At 36.5% G+C, this 22386-nt stretch overlaps 1 protein-coding gene across 3 annotated transcripts in view; it reads left to right on the top strand.

The window, feature by feature from the left end:
• HMMR (hyaluronan mediated motility receptor) overlaps positions 1-21746 on the top strand; it is a 38561-nt gene extending 16815 nt beyond the window's left edge. For all 3 annotated transcript variants that reach the window (XM_025867082.2, XM_073890251.1, XM_025867080.2), the window contains 8 exons: positions 3549-3763; positions 6493-6609; positions 13618-13764; positions 14061-14213; positions 14301-14400; positions 15064-15240; positions 20808-20970; positions 21675-21746. In XM_025867082.2, coding sequence (XP_025722867.1) covers positions 3549-3763; positions 6493-6609; positions 13618-13764; positions 14061-14213; positions 14301-14400; positions 15064-15240; positions 20808-20970; positions 21675-21694 — 1092 coding nt within the window. In that variant the 3' untranslated portion in view covers positions 21695-21746. The remainder of the gene's footprint in view (positions 1-3548; positions 3764-6492; positions 6610-13617; positions 13765-14060; positions 14214-14300; positions 14401-15063; positions 15241-20807; positions 20971-21674) is intronic.
• Positions 21747-22386: the final 640 nt, after the last annotated feature.

The raw sequence follows: 22386 nt of genomic DNA, 5'->3' as shown, positions 1-22386 counted from the left end.
TGTACATTCTTGTGTTAGATTACTATTTGGGCATTTACAGTTATGTTATAAAATAGTGTCTAAATGCGTGTGAAACAAAAGTGACAGTTTTTAAAAATCTGGATTACATAAAGAATAATGTACATATTGATGAGAAAAACAGTTCACTAAAAAAAAAAAATGGGCATAGGATGGAAATTCATCATTCTCAGAAGTAGAAATTCAGATAATCTATAAAGTGAAAAGATGCTCTACCTTAGTAATAAAGAAATTGAAATAATTGTTTTTCCCTTACAAGATTAGTACAAATTGAAACATTTGATAATATATAACATGTTAATGAGAGTGGAGCAAATAGGTACTCAAATGCACAGATATGAAATATTATATTGTTGGGCAACATGAAACACTGAAGGAATTAAGTAGATCTATATATACTGACTTAAAGATCTCAACAACTATTTTTAGGATTTTTTTAAATGACCTTTACATATGTAGCTTATATTATTTATGTGTGTGTGTGTGTGTGTGTGTATTTTTTTTTTTAAGTACATAAGTGTATAGAAAAAGACCAGAAGGCATATATACCAAACTAGTGGTTATCTCTATGGTGAGAAAACTAAGATTGGGGTGGGGTATAATCAGAGGCAATTTTCACTTTACTTGGGTTCTTTTTGTTTTTTGTTAATTTTTTTGCCATCCAGTCCCACAACTACAGTTATTGTTGGCCGACCTCCAAATGTTTTTTTGTATCTTAGTATCTAACAGATGGGTCACCTAAATGCATTGTTAGGAGTGTAAAGATAAAAAGAATGCTTATTTACAGTGAACATTCTTTTTAAAGGCAAAGGGCCCTGTTTTCTTTCATTAAGTGCTCTGGGCATATCTATACCAGGTTTTTCTTTTTGTTTTCGGTTGAAGTATAAATTGACATGCAACAGTATATAAGTTTCCGGTATTCAACACAACAATTCAATATCTGTGTGTATTGCAAAATTATCACCACAATAAGTCTAGTTAGCATCTATCACCATAGATAAGCTAAAGAATTTTTTTTCCTTCTGAGGAGAACATTTAAGATCTACTCTCTTAGCAACTTTCAAATATGCAATACAGTCTTGTTAACCATAGTCACCCCACTGTACATTACATCCCCACAACTGAAGTATTTTATAACTGGAAGTTTATACCTTTTGCCTTCACCCATTTTGTCCACCCCCACCTCTGCAACCACCAATCTGTTCTCTGTAGCTGGGTTTTTTATTTGTTTTTAGTTTCCACATATAAATAAGATCATATAGTATTTTTCTTTGACTTATTTATTACAGTACCCTCAAAGTCCATCCATAGCATCACATATAGCAAGATTTCCTTCTTTTTTATAGCTAAATAATATTCAATTGTGTATATACCACATTTTCTTTATCCATTCATCCATCAATACATACTTTTTTCCGTATCTTAGCTATTGTAAATAATGCTGATGTGTACATTGGGTGCATATATCTTTTCAAGTTTGTATTTTCATTTTCTTCAGATACTTAGAAGTGGAATTGCTAGATTGTATGGCAGTTCTATATTTAATTTTTTGAGAAACATTCATACTGTTTTCCATAGTGGCTACACCAATTGATATTCCCACCAACAGTGCACAATGGTTCCCTTTTCTCCACGTCCTTGCCAACACTTGCTATTTCTTGTCCTTTTTTTTTTTTTTTGGAATTTCTCTGCCCAACGTGGGGTTTGAGCTCATGACCCCAAGATCAAGAGTCACATTCTCTACCAACTGAGCCAGCCAGGCACCCCTGTTTCTTTTCCTTTTGATAATAACCATTCTGACAGATGTGAGGTGAATCTCATTGTGGTTTTGATTTGCATTTCCCTGATGATGAGTGATGTTGAGCATCTTTTCATGTACCTGTTGGCTATCTGTATGTCTTTGGAGAAATGTCTATTCACATCTGCTGCCCAGTTTTTAATCAGATTGTTTGGGGCTTTTTTGCTTTTGAACTGTAAGAGTTCTTTATATGTTTTGGATATTGACCCCTTATCAGACAATTATTTGCAAATATTTTCTCCCATTTAGTAGGTTACATTTTCAATTTCTGGTGGTTTCCTTTCCTGAACAGAAGCTTTTTAGTTTGATACAGTCCCACTTGTTTATTTTTATTTTTGTTGCCTTTGCTTTTGGTGTCCTATCCAAAAGATCGTCACCAAGATCAATGTCAAGTTGCTTACTCTGTTTTCGTCTAGGAGTTTTATGGTTTCAGGTCTTACATTCAAGTCTTTAATCTATTTTGAGTTAATTTTTGTTTATGGTATAAGATAGTAGGTCCACCTTCCTTCTTTTGCTTGTGGCTTTCCAGTTTCCCAATACCATTCACTGAAGAAACTGTTCTTTTCCCATTGTATATTTTTAGCTCTTTTATCATAAATTAATTGACTATATGTGTGGGTTTGTTTCTGGGCTCTATTCTATTCTATTGATCGATTGTCCATTTCTTTTTAAGATTTTATTTATTTGAGAGAGAGGGAGGGAGAGGAAGAAGCAGGCTCCCTGCTGAGCAGAGAGCCCTATGTGGGGCTTCATCCCAGGACCCTGGGATCATGACCTGAGCTGAAGGCAGATGCTTAACCAACTGACCTACCCAGGCACCCCTCGATGTGTTCTTTTTTATGCCAATACTGTTCTGAGTGCTATAGATTTGTAAGATAGTTTGAAATCAGGAAGCATGATGCCTCCAACTTTGTTCTTCTTTGTCAAGATCCCTTTGGTTATTCAGGGTCTTTTGTGTTTCCATACGAATTTTAGCATTTTTCTATTTCTATGAAAATTCCCATTTTGATAGAGATTGCATAGAATCTATAGATTGCTATGGTTGTATGGATATTTTAACAATATTAACTTTTCCAATCCATGAGGACAGACTATCTCTCCATTTGTGTCTTCTTCACTTTATTTTAATGTTAGAATTTTTTCACAGTGGTGATTTATTTGTATATTATATAACTTTAAAATACATTTATATACTATCAAAATCATAGTATACTTTTTTTTTAAAGAGTTTATTTATTTATTTGACAGATAGAGACATAGCGAGAGAGGGAACACAAGCAGGGGGAGTGGGAGATGGAGAAGCAGGCTTCCTGCCAAGCAGGGAGCCCAATGTGGGGCTCGATTCCAGGACCCTGGGACTATGATCTGAGCCAAGGGCAGATGCTTAACGACTGAGCCACCCAGGCGCCCCATAGTATACTTTTTATATAGTATCATCTGAGAAAAATATATGCTGAAAGTCAGTTGTAAATTATAATTTTAGTTTTACAAGGAATGTGTTGTGGGTGTGCAATGCATAGGAAAAAGACTGAAATAATATTTACCACAGTGTTAACACGGTGCCAGGATATAATCCATGACAACATGCAGGTGATATCTATATTTTTCAAGTTTCTTTGAAGCTCATGAATTTTGTATTCATACTTTATTATCTGTACTTCTTTTTTGTGCTTAAGTAGAAGCCTCATGATGCCATTTCATACTATTTCAGTGGTTTTCTGTTTGGATGTAGGATTTGTCCTCCAGTCTTCAACAGAAGCTATGTTCTTTTCAAGAGGAAATGATGAAAGAGAGGACTCTCTTTGAGGAAGAATTAAAGCAAGTACTGGATGAGCTAGATAAATTACAGCAAAAGGAGGAACAAGCTGAAAGGCTAGTTAGGCAGTTGGAAGAGGAAACAAAATCTCGAGCTGAAGAACTAAAACTCCTAGAAGAGAAGCTGAGAGGGTTTGTATTAATAATATTAGACCTCGTGTTTAATATGGCTTCAGATGTTAAAAGGTATTTTCCAGTATATTCTCTCAGGATTCTCAGGTCAATCATGCGAGTAAGTGAGGTTGGAATTATTTTACAAGTGAGGAATAGAGAGGTAAAGTATACGCGTAGAATGTGTGTGCAAACAAGTATGACAGCCAGAGTTAGAAGCATAGCTTCTTTCTTTTTCTTAAGGCCAGAAGTTTAAAAGGATGTTAATAAGCAAATGACCAAAATTTGGGATTCCCTTACTGCTCATATGTTATCTAAAATTATTGGATGTCAGCATTATAGCATTAACAGATTTAGAAGAAGAAAAAAAAAGGTGAGAATCCCACCCTTTATTAAGAAACATTTCCATTTTTTGCCTACGTGTACATTAGATTACATAGCATAAGTCATACCTTTAATTACCTTTTCTGAGGGAGCACAAGTAATCAGAAGTAGCAATCAAAAAAGCAAAATGAGAAAAAAATAACCAAACCTGGGAAATATTCAAAAATAAGAAATTTCAGAGATATCAAACTTTTCTTTTTTTTTTCTTTTAAAGTAGGCTCCATGCCCACTGTGGGGCTTGAACTCACAACCTCAAGTTCGAGAGTCACATACTCCACTGACTGAGCCAGCCAGGCCACTTGGACTTTTTTTTAATTCTAATTCCATATTATTTTTATTATATTATGCATCCTTCTCCACTACATTTATTTAAAATATCCAGGTTGATTCTTGAGTTCAAGTTGTAACTAAAAATAATTATGTTATTTGAATCCTTGGGATTTCCTTACTAAAAATATTTCTAACAAAGAACCAAGAACTATACATGAGTCTACAGAATTGTAATGTATCTCATAGCTATGTATCCATCTCCTGTTGGATATTTTTACTAAAATCCTTTTTCTGGGCACCTGGGTGGCTCAGTCGGTTAAGTGACTGCCTTCGGCTCAGGTCATGATCCTGGAGTCCCGGGATCGAGTCCCGCATCGGGTTCCCTGCTCAGCAGGGAGTCTGCTTCTCCCTCTGACCCAACCCCCTCTCATGCTCTCTCTTTCTCTCATTCTCTCTCTCAAAATAAATAAAATCTTTAAAAAAATAAATAAAAAATAAAAAATAAAATCCTTTTTCTATTTTCTTGTGGTGATCAGTGATAAAAAGGACACAAAGGTTTTATGCCTTCTTTGGAGGGTAGCATTACCAAAGTGTTATTAGGGGGAATTGTTTTTGTTTGTTTGTTTGTTTTTAATTTTTTTAAGATTTTATTTATGTGCGAGAGAGAGAGAATGAGAGAGAGAGAGAGAGCATGAGAGGGGGGAGGGTCAGAGGGAGAAGCAGACTCCCCGCTAAGCAGGGAGCCCGACCTGGGACTTGATCCCGGGACTCCAGGATCATGACCTGAGCCAAAGGCATTTGCTTAACCAACTGAGCCACCCAGGGACCCGGGGGGAATTGTTCTATACTGGAGCCAGTCTCAGGGAAGAGGCACTTTAAGAAACTGAGTAGATGATGTCAGTTTCAGGGAGGAAAGAAGGTTGAGACAATCATTTATTCTAACTCAAGGAATTGGGTACAGAGTTCAGGAGATAAGGATTTTATTGCTGGATCTTCTATTTTTTTTTTTATTTTTTTAAAGATTTTATTTATTTGAGAGAGAGAGAATGAGAGATAGCACGAGAGGGAAGAGGGTCAGAGGGAGAAGCAGACTCCCCGCCGAGCAGGGAGCCCGATGTGGGACTCGATCCCGGGACTCCAGGATCATGACCTGAGCCGAAGGCAGTCGCTTAACCGGCTGAGCCACCCAGGCGCCCTTGCTGGATCTTCTAAATACCTCTGTGATTCTAAGCAAGACAATTCTAATTTCTTTAATTTTCTATTTTATTAGATACAAAATAAAGGGGTTTTAATGATATGATCTCTAAGGTTCCATCCAGCCTGGAAATTTTAGGCATCAAGAGAAAAACTAAGAAAATTGAAAGTGATTTCTCTATGGGGCAGGGAAGAGAATATTTTTGTCATAAATCTTTTACTATATGTGATTGTGACTGCTTCCAGCTGTTGGCATGTATATTTTTTAAATCCCATACTCATTATAGAAGGAATTTGATTGGTTGTTTATTTTCTCTGTCTGACTTAGCCTATAAGTGAATAATAATGTACCAAATAAGTTATTGAATCTTTGAATAGTAACAATTTATTATGTGGATTACTGAAATAAAATAAATCTACATAGTCCTATAAACTCTTTTTTCAAAGAAATACCAAGTGTAGTTAAAGATAAAAATGTTTAAATGCAGAGACTTTATTCAATCCGAGTGCTTTTTAACTGCTAATTTTTCACATTCTTTAGTTTTTGTTTGCTGCAGTTGAGATTGTTTTTAGAGTCTTTTTACCCTACCTTCTTCCAAAAAAAAAGTTTTAACTACCTACATAAGTACATATAATATTGAAAGAAAAATTTTAAAATGAGTAAATTAGGATAAAAAAAGTAAAATAAGGGCAGGAAAGATAAGATGAAGCCAGAAAAGAAGTTAGTGCATAAATAAACATGCTATTAGAAGCAGATCATAAAGTTAAATCTAAGCTATCTAGTAGCATACACAAAGATGCAGACATTGGACTCATGATTCACAGTGTCAAAAGGTAAATACTAATCCCTTTCTTAGAATAATGATTTGTAATTAGTGTTTTATCTTTTAATTGTTCCTTAGGAAAGAAGCTGAACTGGAAAAAACTAATGCTGCTCACTGTCAGGCCACCCTGCTCTTACAGGAGAAGTATGATAGTACAGTACAAAACCTTGGAGATGTTACTGCTCAATTTGAAAGGTATTTTTTTTGGGAGCCTGCACTCTGAAATGTAATATGGGTGGGGAGGAGTGTTTAGTGAAATCTGGAAAAATAATCACACAAATAGAATGGTTGGTATTACTCTAACTTCCATAATGACCAACCATAAATAGGCATTTAGGGTTCCCTGGTAATCTTACTATGTATACAAATTTCCTTTCCTGCCATCCCCTTCAAATTTCACGTGCTCTCAAACCTTTGGCACTTCTGTCTTACTCTCCTGACACCATCTTTTTCCTCCTGAAGAATTCTAAAGCTTTTATCTCCTCATTCCCAAACCTGTAAACACACCTGCATTTATGCTCATCCTGTCTTCCCACCTATTACAGGAGAAGTGGTCCAGTCTTTTAGCCTTCAGTGACATTATTCCATTTGTCCTTTTCAACCTTTCAGGCGGATTTGTTTCAATTAATATTAAAACATGTTAATGCATTTATCTTTAAAATACATAAATTTTAGGGGCCCTTGGGTGGCTCAGTCATTTAAGTGCCTAACTCTTGATTTCGGCTCAGGTCATGATCTGAGTCATGAGATCAAGCCCTGCACTCAGCAGGAAGTCTGCTTCTCTTGCTCTCTCTCTCTCTCTCCCTCTGCCCCTCCCCCTGCTGGCATACTCTCTCAAATAAATAAATCAATCTTAAAAATATATATATAAAATACTTAAATTTTAGTGGTGTCTGGGTGGCTCAGTCAGTTAAGCATCTGACTCTTGGTTTCAGCTCAGGTCATGATCTCAGGGTCATGAGATCAAACCCCGCTTCGGGCTCCATGCTCAAGGTGGAGTCTGCTTGGGATTCTTTCTCTCTTCCTCTCCTTCCTTTTCTGTCCCTTCCTCCCCTCCCCCACCCCGCCCACTCATGCATGCTCTCTCTGTCTCAAACAAATAAATAAAATCTTCAAAATATATACATTTTATTAACTCCTTTGACCCCCCCCACTTCCTTCTGCAGCTATCCAGCAACACCTCTCAATCCCAACACCCTTCATCCAAAATTCTACTCATCTTTGTAGCTTGTCTTTATAGAAGCTTCTCTGTAATTACTGTATCCGTTTCCTCACTTCCTATTCCATCTACTTATTATTTTCCCTTTAAAAAAAGAAGTTTATTTTGGGAGAACTACAAATTGCAGGGGATAATTAAAGAAATTTGTGGGGGCGCCTGGGTGGCTCAGTTGGTTAAGCGACTGCCTTCGGCTCAGGTCATGATCCTGGAGTCCCTGGATCGAGTCCCGCATCGGGCTCCCCGCTCAGCGGGGAGTCTGCTTCTCCCTCTGACCCTCCCCCCTCTCATGTGCTCTCTCTCTCTCATTCTCTCTGTCTCAAATAAATAAAATCTTAAAAAAAAAAAAAAAAAAGAAAGAAATTTGTGTGCATCTCACACCAAGAGCATATTGATATAAACATTTTTATTATATTTAGAGCATTTGGGGATGAGGTCTCTGTCTTATATCTATTTTAGTATATTTAATAAATATAAAAGGTATACAACACATAAATTATAAAACATAAAGATAAAATCAATGTGCATGAGCCAGTAAGACAACCAAACCAGTAAGCCAAAAGATTTCAACAACTTGGTATTATATAGGAGTTCCTCTACTGTCCCATCTGCCTGCTTTCCACCAATAAATAACACCATTTAAAGCCTACATTAATAATTTCCTCACTCTTTTCCTGTGTATAATTTTATAGCATGTGTAGCCATACAAATATATTATGTAATTTTGCCTTTTTCCTGAAACTTGCCAAAAAATGTCATTATGCTGTATGCCATTTCCTGAGACTTGTCTTTGTATTCTGCATTATGTATGTTTCAAGAATTGAATCACATTGTTGACTGAGGTTATAGTTTGTTCATACTAATTGCTGTAGAATATTTGATTTTATTAATATTACCACAATTTACCCATTCTCACTTTGGGCTTTTGGGTGGCTTTTCATTTCTTTTGTTATTTATTTTATTTATTTTTTTTCATCATGATAAGTGTACTCTTTAATCCCCATCCCCCATCCGCTACCCCCCCACCACCCCACCTCCCCTCTGGTAACGATCAGTTTATTCTCTGTGGTTAAGAGTCTATTTCTTGGTTTATCTCTCTCTGTGTCTCTCTTTTTTATTTATGTATTTTTGCTTGCTTGTTTCTTAAATTCCACATGAGTGAAATCATATGGTATTTTTCTTTTTCTGACTTTGTGTACTTAGCATTGTATTCTCTGGCTCTATCCACGCTTTTGCAAATAGCAAGATTTCATTTCTTTTTTATGGCTGAATAATATTCCATTGTGTATATCTACCACATCTTCTGTATCCATTCATCTATCAGTGGACACTTGGACCGCTTTCATAGTTTGGCTATTGTTGATAATACTGCTATAAACATAGGGGTGCATGTATCCCTTTGAATTAGTGCTTTTATATTTAGGGGGAAAATACCCAGTAGTGTGATTACTGGGTCATAGGGTAGTTCTATTTTTAATTTTTTGAGGAAACTCCATACTGTTTTCCACGGTGGCTGCACCAGTTTGCATTCCCACCAATAGTGCAAGAGGGTGCCTTTTTCTCCACATCCTCATAAACACTTGTTGTTTCTTGTGTTTTTGATTTTAGCCATTCTGATTAAGTGTGAGGTGACATCTCATTGTAGTTTTGATTTGTGTTTCCCTGATGATGAGTGATATTGAGCATCTTTTCATGTGTCTGTTGGCCATCTGGATCTCTTCTTTGGAGAAATGTCTGTTCATGTCTTCTGCTCATTTTTTAATTGCACTATATGTTTTTTAGATATTGAGTTGTATCAGTTCTTTATATATTTTAGATACTAACCCATCATCGGATATGTCATTTGCAAATACCTTCTCCCACCTTTTAGTTTAGTTGATTGTTTCCTTCCCTGTGCCAAAACCTTGTATTCTGATGTAGTCCACATAGTTTGTTTTTGGTTTTATTTCCCTTGCCTCAGGAGACATATCTAGAAAAATATTACTACAACCAATGTGAGATTAATGCCTATGCTCTCTTCAAGGATTTTTATGGTTTCAGGGCGCCTGGGTGGCTCAGATGGTTAAGCGTCAGCCTTCGGCTCGGGTCATGATCCCAGGGTCCTGGGATCGGGTCCCACGTCGGGCTCCCTGCTCCTTGGGAGCCTGCTTCTCCCTCTGCCTCTCTCTCTCTCTCTCTCTCTCTCTGTCTCTCATGAATAAATAAATAAAATCTTAAAAAAAATAAAGAATGAGGTTTTAAAAAAAAAAGGATTTTTATGGTTTCAGGTCTCACATCAAGGTTTTTAATGCATTTTGAGTTTATTTTTGTGTATAGTGAAAGAAAGTGGTCCAGTTTCATTCTTTTGCATGTAGCTCTCCAGTTTTCCCAACACCATTTGTTGAAGAAATTGTCTTTCTCCTGTTGTATATTCCTTCCTCCTATGTCCAAGATTAATTGACCCTATAATTGTGGGTTTATTTCCCGACTTTCTGTTCTGTTTTATTGATCTATGTGTCTGTTTTTATGCCTGTACCATACTGTTTTAATTACTACCACTTGGTAATATAACTTGAAATCTGAAATTGTGGTACCTCAAGTTTTGTTTTTCTTTTTCAAGATTGTTTTGGCTATTCGAGGTCTTTGTGGTTCCATACACATTTTGGGATTGTTTGTTCTACTTCTGTGAAAAGTGCTATTGGTATTTTGATAAGGATTGCATTACATCTGTAGATTGCTTTGGGCAGTATAGATGTTTTAACAATATTCTTTCAACTTATGAGCATAGAATGTCTTTCCATTTCTTTGTGTTGTCTTGAATTTTTTCCATCAATGTTTTATAGTTTTCAGAGTATAGGCCTTTGACTTCTTTGGTTAAGTTTATTCCCAGATATTGTTTTTGGCAGTTATAAATGGTATTTTATTAATTTTCCTTTCTGCTGCTTCATTATTAGTGTATAGGAATACAACACATTTCTGTACATTGGTTTTGAATCCTGTGAATTTACTGAATTCATTTATCGGTTCTAGCAGTTTTTTGGTGGAGTCTTTAGGGTTTTCTACACATAATGTCAAGTCATTTCTAAATAGGGAGAGTTTCACTTCCTTTCCAGTTTGGATGCCTTTTATTTCTTTTTGTTGTCTAACTGCTGTGGCTAGGATTTCCCGTCCTATGTTGAGTAAAGGTGGTGGAGTGGACATCCTTGTCTTGTTCCTGACCTTAGGGGAAAAGCTCTCAATTTTTCACTATTGAGTATGATGTTGGCTGTAGGTTTTTCATATCAGGCCTTTATTATGTTGAGGTATGTTTCCTCTAGACCTACTTTGCAGAAGGTTTTTATCATGAATGGATGTTGTACTTTGTCAAATGATTTCTCTGCTCCAATTGAAATGATCATATGGTTTTCATCCTTTCTCTTACTGATGTGATGTTGATTGTTTTGTGACTATTGAACCACTCTTGCATCCCAGGAATAAATCCCACCTGATCGTGGTGTTTGATTTTTTTTAATGTGTTGTTAGATTCAGTTTGCTAAAATTTTGTTGAGGATTTTTGCACCTATATTTATGAGAGGTAATGGCCTGTAGTTCTCTTTTTTGTGTGGTGTCTTTATCTGGTTTTGGTACTCGGGTGATACTGGCCTCACAGAATGAATTTGTAAGTTTTCCTTCCTCTTATGTTTTTTGGAATAGTTTGAGAAGAATAGATATTAACTCTTTAAAAGTTTCATAGAATCTTTTGCTACTATTAATAGTATTCTCAGGAATATTCTTGTAGTCTTCTAGTATACATGTTAAGAATTACCCTGAAGTCCTACAAATGTAAATGTTCAACTTTAAAATTAATGCCAGATTGCTTTACAAAGTGGCAGGGAGAATCTACACTTTCACTAGGGTTGTATGGGCAACCATTGATCTACTTCGTCTCCAAAGCTTGTTAGATTTCTTAGATTTTACCAGTGTACTTAGTGTAAAATGACTTTTTCCTAGGGATAATCCACCTCCGCTTTTCCATAAAAGGCTTATATATGACTTTTATTCATTTCTCTATAGAATTAGTATCTTTTCCTGATTGTAAAGTTTTTATCAGCAATATGGGTTGTAAATATCTTCCACCAAAGTGTGGCTTATCCTTTCATTTTCTTTATGGTTTCTTCTGATGAATGGAAATTCTTGATTTTAATATTTTTTTTAAGATTTATTTATTTGAGAAAGAGAGTACACACAAGTGAGACGGGGAGAGGCAGAAGAAGAGGTAGAGAAGCAGACTCCCCACTGAGCCCACGCAGGGCTCGATCCCACAACCCTGAGATCATGACCCAAGACATAATCGAGAGTTGGACACTTAACTAACTGAGCCACCCTGGCACCCTGATTTTAATGTTTGAATTTATGACTTTTTATGAACATGTTTGCTTGTAGTTTAAGAACTTCTTTCTATCATCCCAAGAACATAAAGGTATTTACCTTTTATTTTTAAGTTTCTTTTTTCCATCCAGATTTGTGTATGCAGTGATATAGGGAACAAATTTATTTTTGTTTTTCCATATGGACAATCTACTGCATATAATGTATATGTGTACCTATAATGTATATGTGTACATATATTTCTATTTATATATGTCCAAGCATAAATAAAAATTATATTTTAGTACTGTTTTCAACCCTGTGAAGGGATTTCCTTTCCTGCTACTTTGAAAAATTGTGCCTTGGGAAGTTTTTAGCCATTCTATGACTTCACTCACCATCAGTATGCTAATAGCATTAAAATTTATTTCTTCAAACCTGATCTTTTCTTTCAGCTTTATACTCATATATCCAGCTGCCCACTTGACATCTCCAAGTAGGTATCTCCCTACCATGTAACATTAACCTGTCCGAAACAACTCTTGATTTTCTTTGTCTTTTTCTACCTTTCCCTCATTCCTTTTTATTCCAGTCAGTGACATCTCCCTCTTCCCAGCTTCTCATTCCATAATTCTGAGAGTCATCTTTAATCATTTTCTCTCCCTTTCTCCCAACATCCAACCTATTCCATGAAATTTGCAATTCTGCCTTCAAAAGAGATTTCACATCTTTCCATTGCCAACTCCTTGTCTAACCGTCCTTTACCACTCACCTAGGCTGATGTACTCCACACTGGCCTCATGCCTCTAGCATCTGCTCCTGCATCCCTGCTTCATTACATTCCAGTTTCATCTCTCAGCACTGTGTTCTCCCTGCCTCAGAGCACATATGCATCTTTTCCCTCTGAACCACTTTCACCTGAACCCTAGCTAACTTTTCTTTACCTATCACATCTCAGCCTAACTATAAATTCCTCAGAAAGGCCTTTTCTGAATCGCCAAAAACAGTATGTTCCCGTTTGTCAGCTTTCTGCTCTTTAGTTTTCTTTTTCTTTGCTTTTCATTTTTTTTAAGATGTATTTACTTATTTATGAGCGAGAGAGTGCGTGGACACGCACAAGTATAGGGGAGGTGTGAAGGAGAGAGTGAAGCAGACTCCTTGCTGGGCAGGGAGCCCTTTGCAGGGTTCCATCCCAGGACTCGGATCCTGACCTGAGTCGAAGGCAGATGTTTAACCAACTAAGCCACACAGGCGCCCCTCTAGTTTTCTTCATAACACAAATCTTATTATACATATATTTTCACATTTTTTTGTGAAGACCTGGAGAGGCATTTCCCTATCTTCCCACAAGACCATAAACTTTGTGACAATAGGTGCAGGGATCATATATTTATTTGTTTTGGAGTAATTTTCATGTTTGGTATACTTCATACACATAGTAGGCACTCGATTTGTTTTTTCTTTAAATGAACAGCATATGCCATATAAGCTCATTAGTACTGACCTCAGAATACTGAATTCTTACCTGTGTAAATGCATGGTTTCTAAGGTTTTGTTTGTGTTACCTTAAACTGTATAAAATATAAACTAATGAGCTATATATTTATCATGCATACAGTAGTTAGAAAAATCCTTCAACTTTTTATTTTCCTTTTAATAAGTTATAAAGCATTAACAGCTAGTGAGATAGAAGATCTTAAGCTGGAGAACTCATCACTTCAGGAAAAAGTGGCCAAGGCCGAGAAAAATGCAGAGGACATTCATTATCAGATATTGGCAGTTGAGACCTCAAATCAAGAATACGCAAGGTATGTGGGAGAACTAAAACCTGCCCACACTTGTAGCGTTAGAACCATTAAGATAATTTAATGTTGTTGAAAACCAGCTATTAAATGATGCAAGGAATTGTAATTTCATGACTCGCTTTGGGTGATCTTCAATTGCAAATTAAGAGTTTACACAGTTAAAGAAGTACAATTTTTGGAGAGTTCCTTGAGTCGTTTTGTTTCTTTTGTTTTTGTTTTTGTTTTTTTAAGTAAAAAAGGGGAAAAGTTACTAAAATGGCTATAAAATGTTTAGTGGACTCTTCTCTCTCAAACTCAAGGATGCTTCTAGATCTGCAGACCAAGTCAGCACTTAAAGAAGCAGAAATTAAAGAAATCACAGTCTCTTCTCTTAAAACAATAACTGACTTGCAGAACCAACTCAAGCAACAAGGTGAAGAGTTCAAGAAACAACTGGAAGAGGAAGAAGCAAGGTAATCTAGGTTTAGAACCTGACTGCCATATAACCTCAGTAATGTTTTCTAATACACTATGTTTTTAAATTTCATTTCCCCTTACAGAAAAGCTGGAAAACAAAACACAGTGGCAGAGTTAACTGAGGAAATGAATAAGTGGCGTCTCCTTTATGAAGAACTATATAATAAAACGAAACCTTTTCAGGTTTGTCAGTAGGGTCTATACTCACTTGTGTTTGTTTTAGGCATTCACTTTGTTCCCTGTCATAGTCACCCCAGTGACTTGATTTTTCTGAAAGATCATTTTGCTGTATATTTACAGTGCCAATTTAACTCATTATTAGAGGAGACTTATAAATTTTTTAAATTATTCATACTTTTTTTGTGTAGTCTTTATAGGCTAAAAATTACCTTCTAATAAGAGACTTGATAGCTTAGAAGGCTCTCCTGATAGAAATTTTCGATAATTTATGTAAATTTGTGATCCTTAATTTTGTTATGATCTTTCTGTGTTTCTCAAATTAATATACTGATCTTAAAATAAAAAAGGATAAATGCTAAGCTCAGCACGTAAAAAAGTGGGAGGACAGTATTGGTTATGATATGATGATCCGGCTGATACACAGATTAGGCTGGCTAGCTGGCCTTCTTTCCCTGATTCTTTCCCTCTGTTTTAGTGATCTTAAAAATGAAATACACCAAAGTTTTTTTAAAGAGTCTCACAGAATTTATGGAGAGCCCTGAGGATATGTCAGCATGATCTGTTTTTGTCCATCCTTTTTTTTTTTTGGTACTTGAGTTTCCTTTGTCGTTTATATGAGACAAGTAAATTTAACATTTCTAAGTCTATTAAAAAAATCTTTTTCAGCTACAACTGGATGCATTTGAAGCAGAGAAACAGGCTTTGTTGAATGAACATGGTGCAGCTCAGGAACAACTAAATAAACTAAGAGATTCGTATGCTAAATTACTGGGTCATCAAAATCTAAAGCAAAAAATCAAGCATGTTGTGAAACTGAAAGATGAAAATAGCCAACTCAAATCGGTTTGTAAAATAACACTTAGTTCTATTGAAGGTATTAGGGTGGGGCATTTGTTATTCTAACTATAAAATTTGAGTTTAAGGAAGGACTTCGGTATCAGAAAAAACTAAGTTTATAGAGGAACATCCATCTGAGAATTATGGATTTATTTTAGAGTGTTGACCAGATGGCTATTAATGTTCCCAGGTTTTCCAACTACCTCATTAGTATATTGAAAATCACTAGTGTAATTGGAAGAGTTCATAAGGCTTTACACATCCATTTCTATTTGCAAAATAGCAAAGTCCTTGGTATAAATAAATATCATAAAGATAAGCCGTATTCAAAAATAGTTTAAGCATTTGTGGCACCTGGCTGGCTCAGTTGGTAGAACATGTGACTCTTGATCTCAGAGTCATGAGTTCAAGCCCATATTGGGTGTAGAGATTACTTAAGAAGAAGATAGCTAAGCATTTAAGTTTTTTTTAACACCTCTATTAAGATATAATTCACATACCATACACTTCACCCATTTAGAGTATTCAACTCTGGTGTTTAGTACATTCACAGATATGCAACCATCTCCATAGTCAATTTTAGAACATTTGTATCACCTCAAAATGAAACCCCTTGCCTTTTAACTGTCATCTCCCTGACTCCTCATTCACCCCTCCCACCACTAATCTACTTTCTGTCTCTATAAATTTCCCTATTCTGGATATTTCCTATTTGTGCACTCAAATAATATGTGGTCTTTTGTGACTAGCTTCTTTTGCTTAACAGTGTTTTCAAAGTTCATCCATGTCATAGCACATATGAGTACTTCATTCCTCTTTATGACCTAATAATATTTCATTATATGGATATGTCACATTTTATTTATCCATTTGTCAGTTGATAGACATTTGACTTGTTTCCACCTTTGGGCTATTATGAATAATGCTCCTATAAGCATTCATGTACAGGTTTTTGTGTGGACGTATGTTTTGGTTTCTCTTGGGTTATACTTAAGAGTGAAATTGCTGGGGCACCTGGGTGGGACTGCCTTCGGCTCGGGTCGTGATCCTGGAGTCCCGGGATCGAGTCCCGCATCGGGCTCCCTGCTCAGCAGGGAGTCTGCTTCTCCCTCTGACCCTCTTCCCTCTCGTGCTCTCTCTCTCTCATTCTCTCTCTCTCACATAAATAAATAAATCTTTAAAAAAAAAAAGTGAAATTGCTTGGTAACTTGGTAACTTTATGTTTAATCATTTGAGGAACTCTTTTCCAAAGCAGCTGTATCTTTCTATATTCTACCTGCAATATATGAGGGTTCCAGTTTTTCCACATCCTCACCAACATTTCTTATTACCTGATTTCTTCGTTCTGACCATACTAGTGGATGTGAAGAGATACCTAATTGTGGTTTTGACTTGCATTTCCCTGATGATTAATGATGTTGACCATCTTTTCTTGTGCTTATCGGCCATTTGTATGTCTTTCCTGGAAGAACTATTTATATCCTTTGCCCATTTTTAATTGGATTACTGTTTGTTTGTTTGTTTTTAAATAAATTATGAGAGTTCTTTATATGTTTATGTTCTTTATCAGATGTATTACTTGAAAATATTTTCTCCCATTCTGTACATTGTCATTTTACTTTCTTAATGATGTTCACTGAAGCACAAAATTTTGACTAAGTCCAGTATATCTATTTTTTCCTTTGCTTCTTGTTCTTTGACATTTAACAATCCTTTGCCAAATCCTAGGGCATGAAGATTTATCCCTGTTTTCTTCTAAGAGTTTTACAGACAGTTTTATCTTTTATATTTAGGTCATTGATCCATTTGAGGGTTTTATATACACTGTGAAGTAAGGGCTCAACTGTATTCTTTAGCATGTGGATATCTAGTTGTTCTCATGCCATTTGTTAAAGAGACTATTCTTTCCCCAGTGAGTGGTCTTGACACCCTTGTTGAAAATCAGTTGATCGTTTACTTATGGTTTATTTCTAGACTCTCAAATGTATTCCACTGATATATCCTTGTACTTCTACGCTGTCTTGATTACTGTTGGTTTGTAGTAAGTTTTAAAACCATGAAACATGAATCATCCTACTTTCTCCTTTTTCAAGATTGTTTTGACTATTCTGGGTTCCTTGCAATTCCGTATGAATTCCCAAACCAGCTATTCAACTTTTACAAAGAACTCATTTAAAATTCATATGGGAATTGTTGAGTGTGTAGATAGGCTTGGGGTATTGCCATCTTAACTGTGTTACATCTTTTTTTTTCTTTTAACATTTTATTTATTTATTTATTTGACAGAGAGAGACACAGGGAGAGAGGGAACACAAGCAGGGGGAGTGGGAGAGGGAGAACAGGCTTCCTGCTGAGCAGGGAGCCCGATGCGGGGCTCAATCCCAGGACCCTGGGATCATGACCTGAGCCGAAGGCAGACGTTTAACGCGTGACCCACCCAGGCACCCCTTGACCGTGTTACATCTTCTGATCCAAGAACATGAGATGTTTTTCCAATTACTTAGATCTTTAATTTCTTTCAATAATGTTTTGGCCATTTCAAAATGTAAGTGTTGCACTTCTTTTGTTAAATTTATTCCTAAGTATTTTACCCTTTGTAATGTTGTATGTGAAGTTGTTTTCTTAATTTCATTTTTGGGTAGTTCATTGCAAGTGTATAGAAATAAAATTGATTTTTGTATACTGGTCTAGTATTCTCCAATCTTGCTGAACTCATTTATTTGTTGTAATAGTTTTTTAGTGGCTTCCTTAGGATTTTCTGTATAGAAGATCATTTGTAAATAGAGATAGTTCTACTTCTCTTCAATGCATTTGATTACTTTTTCTTGCCTAAGTTCCCTGGGTAGAACCTCCAGACAATGTTGAATAGAAGTGATATGAGTGAACATCCTTGTTTTGATCCTGATTTGGGGGAAAGCATTCACACTTTCACCATTAAGTATGCTATTAGCTGTGGGTCTGTCATAGATATTCTTTATCAAATTGAGAAAGTGTCCTTCTATTACTAGTTTTTTTAGGGTTTTTATCATGAAAGTGTTAAATTTTGTCAAATGCCTTCTCTGTGTCTATAACATAATCACATGACTTTCTATTGCTATGATTTCTTAAATTGATTTTTGGATATTAACCCTGCATTTCTGATAAATTTCACTTGGTCATGGTGTATAATTCCCTTTTTATAAAGTTGCTGGATTCACCTTGCTAATTTTTGCTAAGGATTTTTTTCATCCATATTCCCAACAGATACTGGTCTATAGGTTTTATGTACTATCTTTGTCTGGTTTTGGTATCCAGATAATGCTGACCTCATAAAATTAGTTGGGAAAGATTTTGTCTTTTTTGCTTTTTGAAATAGTTTGTGAATACTTGGTTTAATTCTTCACTGAATGTGCAATAGAATTCAGTAGTGAAGCTATCCAGACCTCAACTTTTCTTTGTGGGTAGATTTTGATGACTATTCAATCTTTTCATGTCTTATGAGTCTATTCATATTGACTTTCTTTTTGAGACAGTTTCAGTAGTTTGTGTCTTTCTAGGAATTTGTCCATTTCATTTATGTTACCTGATTTATGGATATATAACTGTTCATAGTACTTTTTTTATAATCCTTATAATTTCGGTAAGGTCAGTCATCATATCCCTTCTTTCATTTCTGATTCTAGTAATTTGAGTATTCTCACTTTTTTGGGGGGGTTCCTTTGGTTCTATGAATATATATATATATTTTAAAGATTTTATTTATCTATTTGACAGAGAGAGAGGCAGGGAGAGAGGGAACACAGGCAGGGGGAGCAGCAGAGGGAGAAGCAGGCTTCCCGCGGAGCAGGGAGCCCAGTGCGGGACTCGATCCCAGGACCCTGTGATCATGACCTGAGCCAAAGGCAGACGTTAACGACTGAGCCACCCAGGCGCCACCCTATGAATATATTTATAATGGCTACTTTAAAATATTTTTTGGATAAGTCCAATATCTGGTTACTCTTGCAGGCAGTTTTTGTTCCCTCCTCTTTTCCAATGTATAGGTTATGCTTTCCTGTGTCTTTGTACATTTTTGTCAGATAGTGGGTATTTTAGATTACATATTATAGCACTTCTACAGCCCTCTCCTTCCAGGTCCATTGTTATTTTCTTGTCCATTTGTTTAGTAATTGGCTGGATTGTGCTAGTGAATTCTATTCCTTCTCTCCACTCCCAGTAGTGTTGTGCCTCTGATGTTGCTACTCAGGGAGGTTCAGTTTAGAATATGCCCACAGTCACCCTGGCATGACGCTGATTTTGGTAAGGCTGTCTTCCTCTATTTCCCTGATGACTTGTTAAACTGCTAGTTGCTAGATAACTAGTTGCTTATTGCTCTTTTATTTTCAACAGTGCCCTGGAGTATAATTGCTCTACAAACTAACCCAAGTAAATTCTGGCTCTTCCACTGGAATTGTGTCTGAGTTCAATAATTATGTTCTGACTCCAGGAGGGCTCCTCCCAGCCGTCTTATTCACCAGTTTTAAACCTACCATTTAGCCTATATTTTGAATCACCTCCCAGTTCCCTTACACCACCAGCTCTACTGTTCTTCCAGCTTGAACTTCTCTCAGTTCTGTTCCAAGTGAAATCAGCCCCTCTGGCAAGAAATTAGGAGCTATGTGTTTTAAAGCCCACTTCTCCCCTCCAGATAAAATCTCTGAGACAGGGCTCTGGAGCTGAAGTTGGAGAAGATGACCAGCTTTTCTCTGAGCGACACATCTGGCCTAGGAACTGAGTGCTTGGTGGACTTGGGGGAGAGGGAAAAGGGGAACAGCCTGAGGTTCTCTCCCTGGCATGGAATCATCACTTTATGAGCCCAGGCAAAGGTGATCAGGGTCTCAGCATTTTCAGCACACAGCTCCTAAGGTAGAGCCCTTTGTTCTACGGAAGAAAGGATCCTTCACCTCTCAGCCACATTTACTTGGGACATGGCCTCGGCAACAGGTAGCTGGGGGTGAGAAGAGAAATGCTCATGTCCAGCTTCTGGCAGGAAAAGCCTCTGAGTGGGTGCTGGAGGAAGAGAGGGCGCCATATTCTTCACTGCAGCTGTCTGGTGTAGGGTTTTTACCTCGCTAAGGAGCAGGGTTGGTTCAAATACCACAGACCCTTAACTTTTTTTACCGTATTTTTCTAGATTTGCTTGAATAGAGATTTCTTCATTGGCCATTTTGCCTTAGGACCATTTTTACAGGCTTTAAATGGTTGCCTTTTTTATAATTTTTAATTTCCCTGGGAAGCAGGTTAGTGGAGCTTCTGAGGCTGTCATGCCAGAGGTTGGCCTCTGCATTTCATTTGGAGATGACCTTTTATCAGAAACATAGCTTTGTATGTTTGCCACTGTAGAGGGGCAAGAAGATTTAAATGTCTCATTATCTCCTCTGTCACAGCCCTTCAGAGTCATTTTTAATTTGTAGTCTTAAATCCTGTATCTAGTAGAGATTTTTGCCTTTTGGTTTGGTAGATGAGCAACTTTGGAATTTGTTGGTAACATGGATAACACAGTTCACCAACATGAACTTTAATTCTTGTTTATTGTCTATATTTTTCTTACATAGGAGGTGTCAAAACTCCGCTCTCAGCTTGCTAAAAGAAAACAAAGTGAGACAAAACTACAGGAGGAATTGAATAAAGTTCTTGGTATCAAACACTTTGATCCTTCGAAGGCTTTTCTTCATGAAAGCAAAGAAAATTTTGCTCTCAAAACGCCGTTGAAAGAAGGTAAGAAAGGAATAAATGCATAAGTGACATCTTCCTTTAGATTTGGTTTCACAGCATGTCACAAGTTATCCATTTTTACAAACTGTGAGAATTTGTTGACAGTTACTGATGTACAAAATCCATACTAAGATTTTTGTGTAAAATGCCTTTTCCTCCTTCTGTACTCTCTATTTTCCACATGTCTAGATCCCACCTTCAAGCCCAGTTCAGGTCCCATCTTCCTTGAAGCCTTGTCTGACATTTTTGCTCCTACCTGCCCACCCAAACCCCACCCTACCCCCAGAATTGTTCCCTTTCTCATACCCTTAAATTTTTAACCTAAATGTCGAATTTGTAGTTGTGGACAAGTAGTTTTCTTTTTTGACTATGAATCTTTTTATCTTTGACAATAAATCAAAATTGGTTAAAATAGTGAATGAAGAAATATAATTATGTGGGGCATCTGGCTGGCTCAGTTGGAGGAGCATGCTACTCTTGATCTCGGGGTCATGAGTTTGAGCCCCACATTGGGTATAGAGATTACTTAAATAAATAAAACTAAAAAATTTATATATATATATATATATATATATATATAATTATGCTACAGAATGCAGACATTGCTTCACCTGCCTTAAAGAAGATAGGAAATGCCTGTTTTTAGTTTATAATGACTGATGGATTAGTTTAGAAGACTAATAACCTCTTTTTAATATTTCTTCCAGGCAATACAAACTGCTGTTGAGCTCCTATGGAGTTTCAAGAATGATGCAAGTAAACATCTGAAAGACCTGTTAAAGATTATTATTTCATTCTTACTATTTTTATTATTATTGTTGCTATTATTATTATGTTTGTAATGAATATTTTTAATGTATTTAATATTAACTTTCTATTCTTAGGAATGTGAAGGGAAGGAAGTTCAATATTTTTTACCAGTATGACTTCTGACATTTTATTTTCTATTGTCTGTACCTCCTCCTTGATGCTTACCTTTATCACCTCATTATACACCTTCTCACTGGCTTTCCAACTTACAACTCATCCCATCCAATAAACATTCCTTTAAAAATTTTTCAGATTTTTATTCCCCTACTCTGAATCCTTAGACAGTTTCAAGATTCTAATCTATAGGTTTTTTAGTTTGATACCAGAGGCCTTTTCTAATCTGAACCTCTTAAGCTAGGCTAAAACACCTTGGCTTGTTCTTGCCTCTACTTGGATTGTCTAATAATATTCATCCTGTTGTACCCATCATCCATTTATCCAGTTCAAATAAGAAATAAGGGTATGCCTGGGTGCCTGGGTGGCTCAGTTGGTTAAGCGACTGCCTTCGGCTCAGGTCATGATCCTGGAGTCCCGGGATTGAGTCCCGCATCGGGCTCCCTGCTTGGCGGGGGTTCTGCTTCTCCCTCTGACCCTCTTCCCTCTCGTGCT

This window comes from Callorhinus ursinus, unplaced genomic scaffold (assembly GCF_003265705.2).
Source record: "Callorhinus ursinus isolate GAN/ISIS: 27379988/994484 unplaced genomic scaffold, GSC_fseal_2.0 scaffold3, whole genome shotgun sequence".
NCBI classification, from domain to species: Eukaryota; Metazoa; Chordata; class Mammalia; order Carnivora; family Otariidae; genus Callorhinus; species Callorhinus ursinus.
Note: the sequence above shows the minus strand (reverse complement) of the source record. Positions and strands in the feature narration are given on the sequence as shown.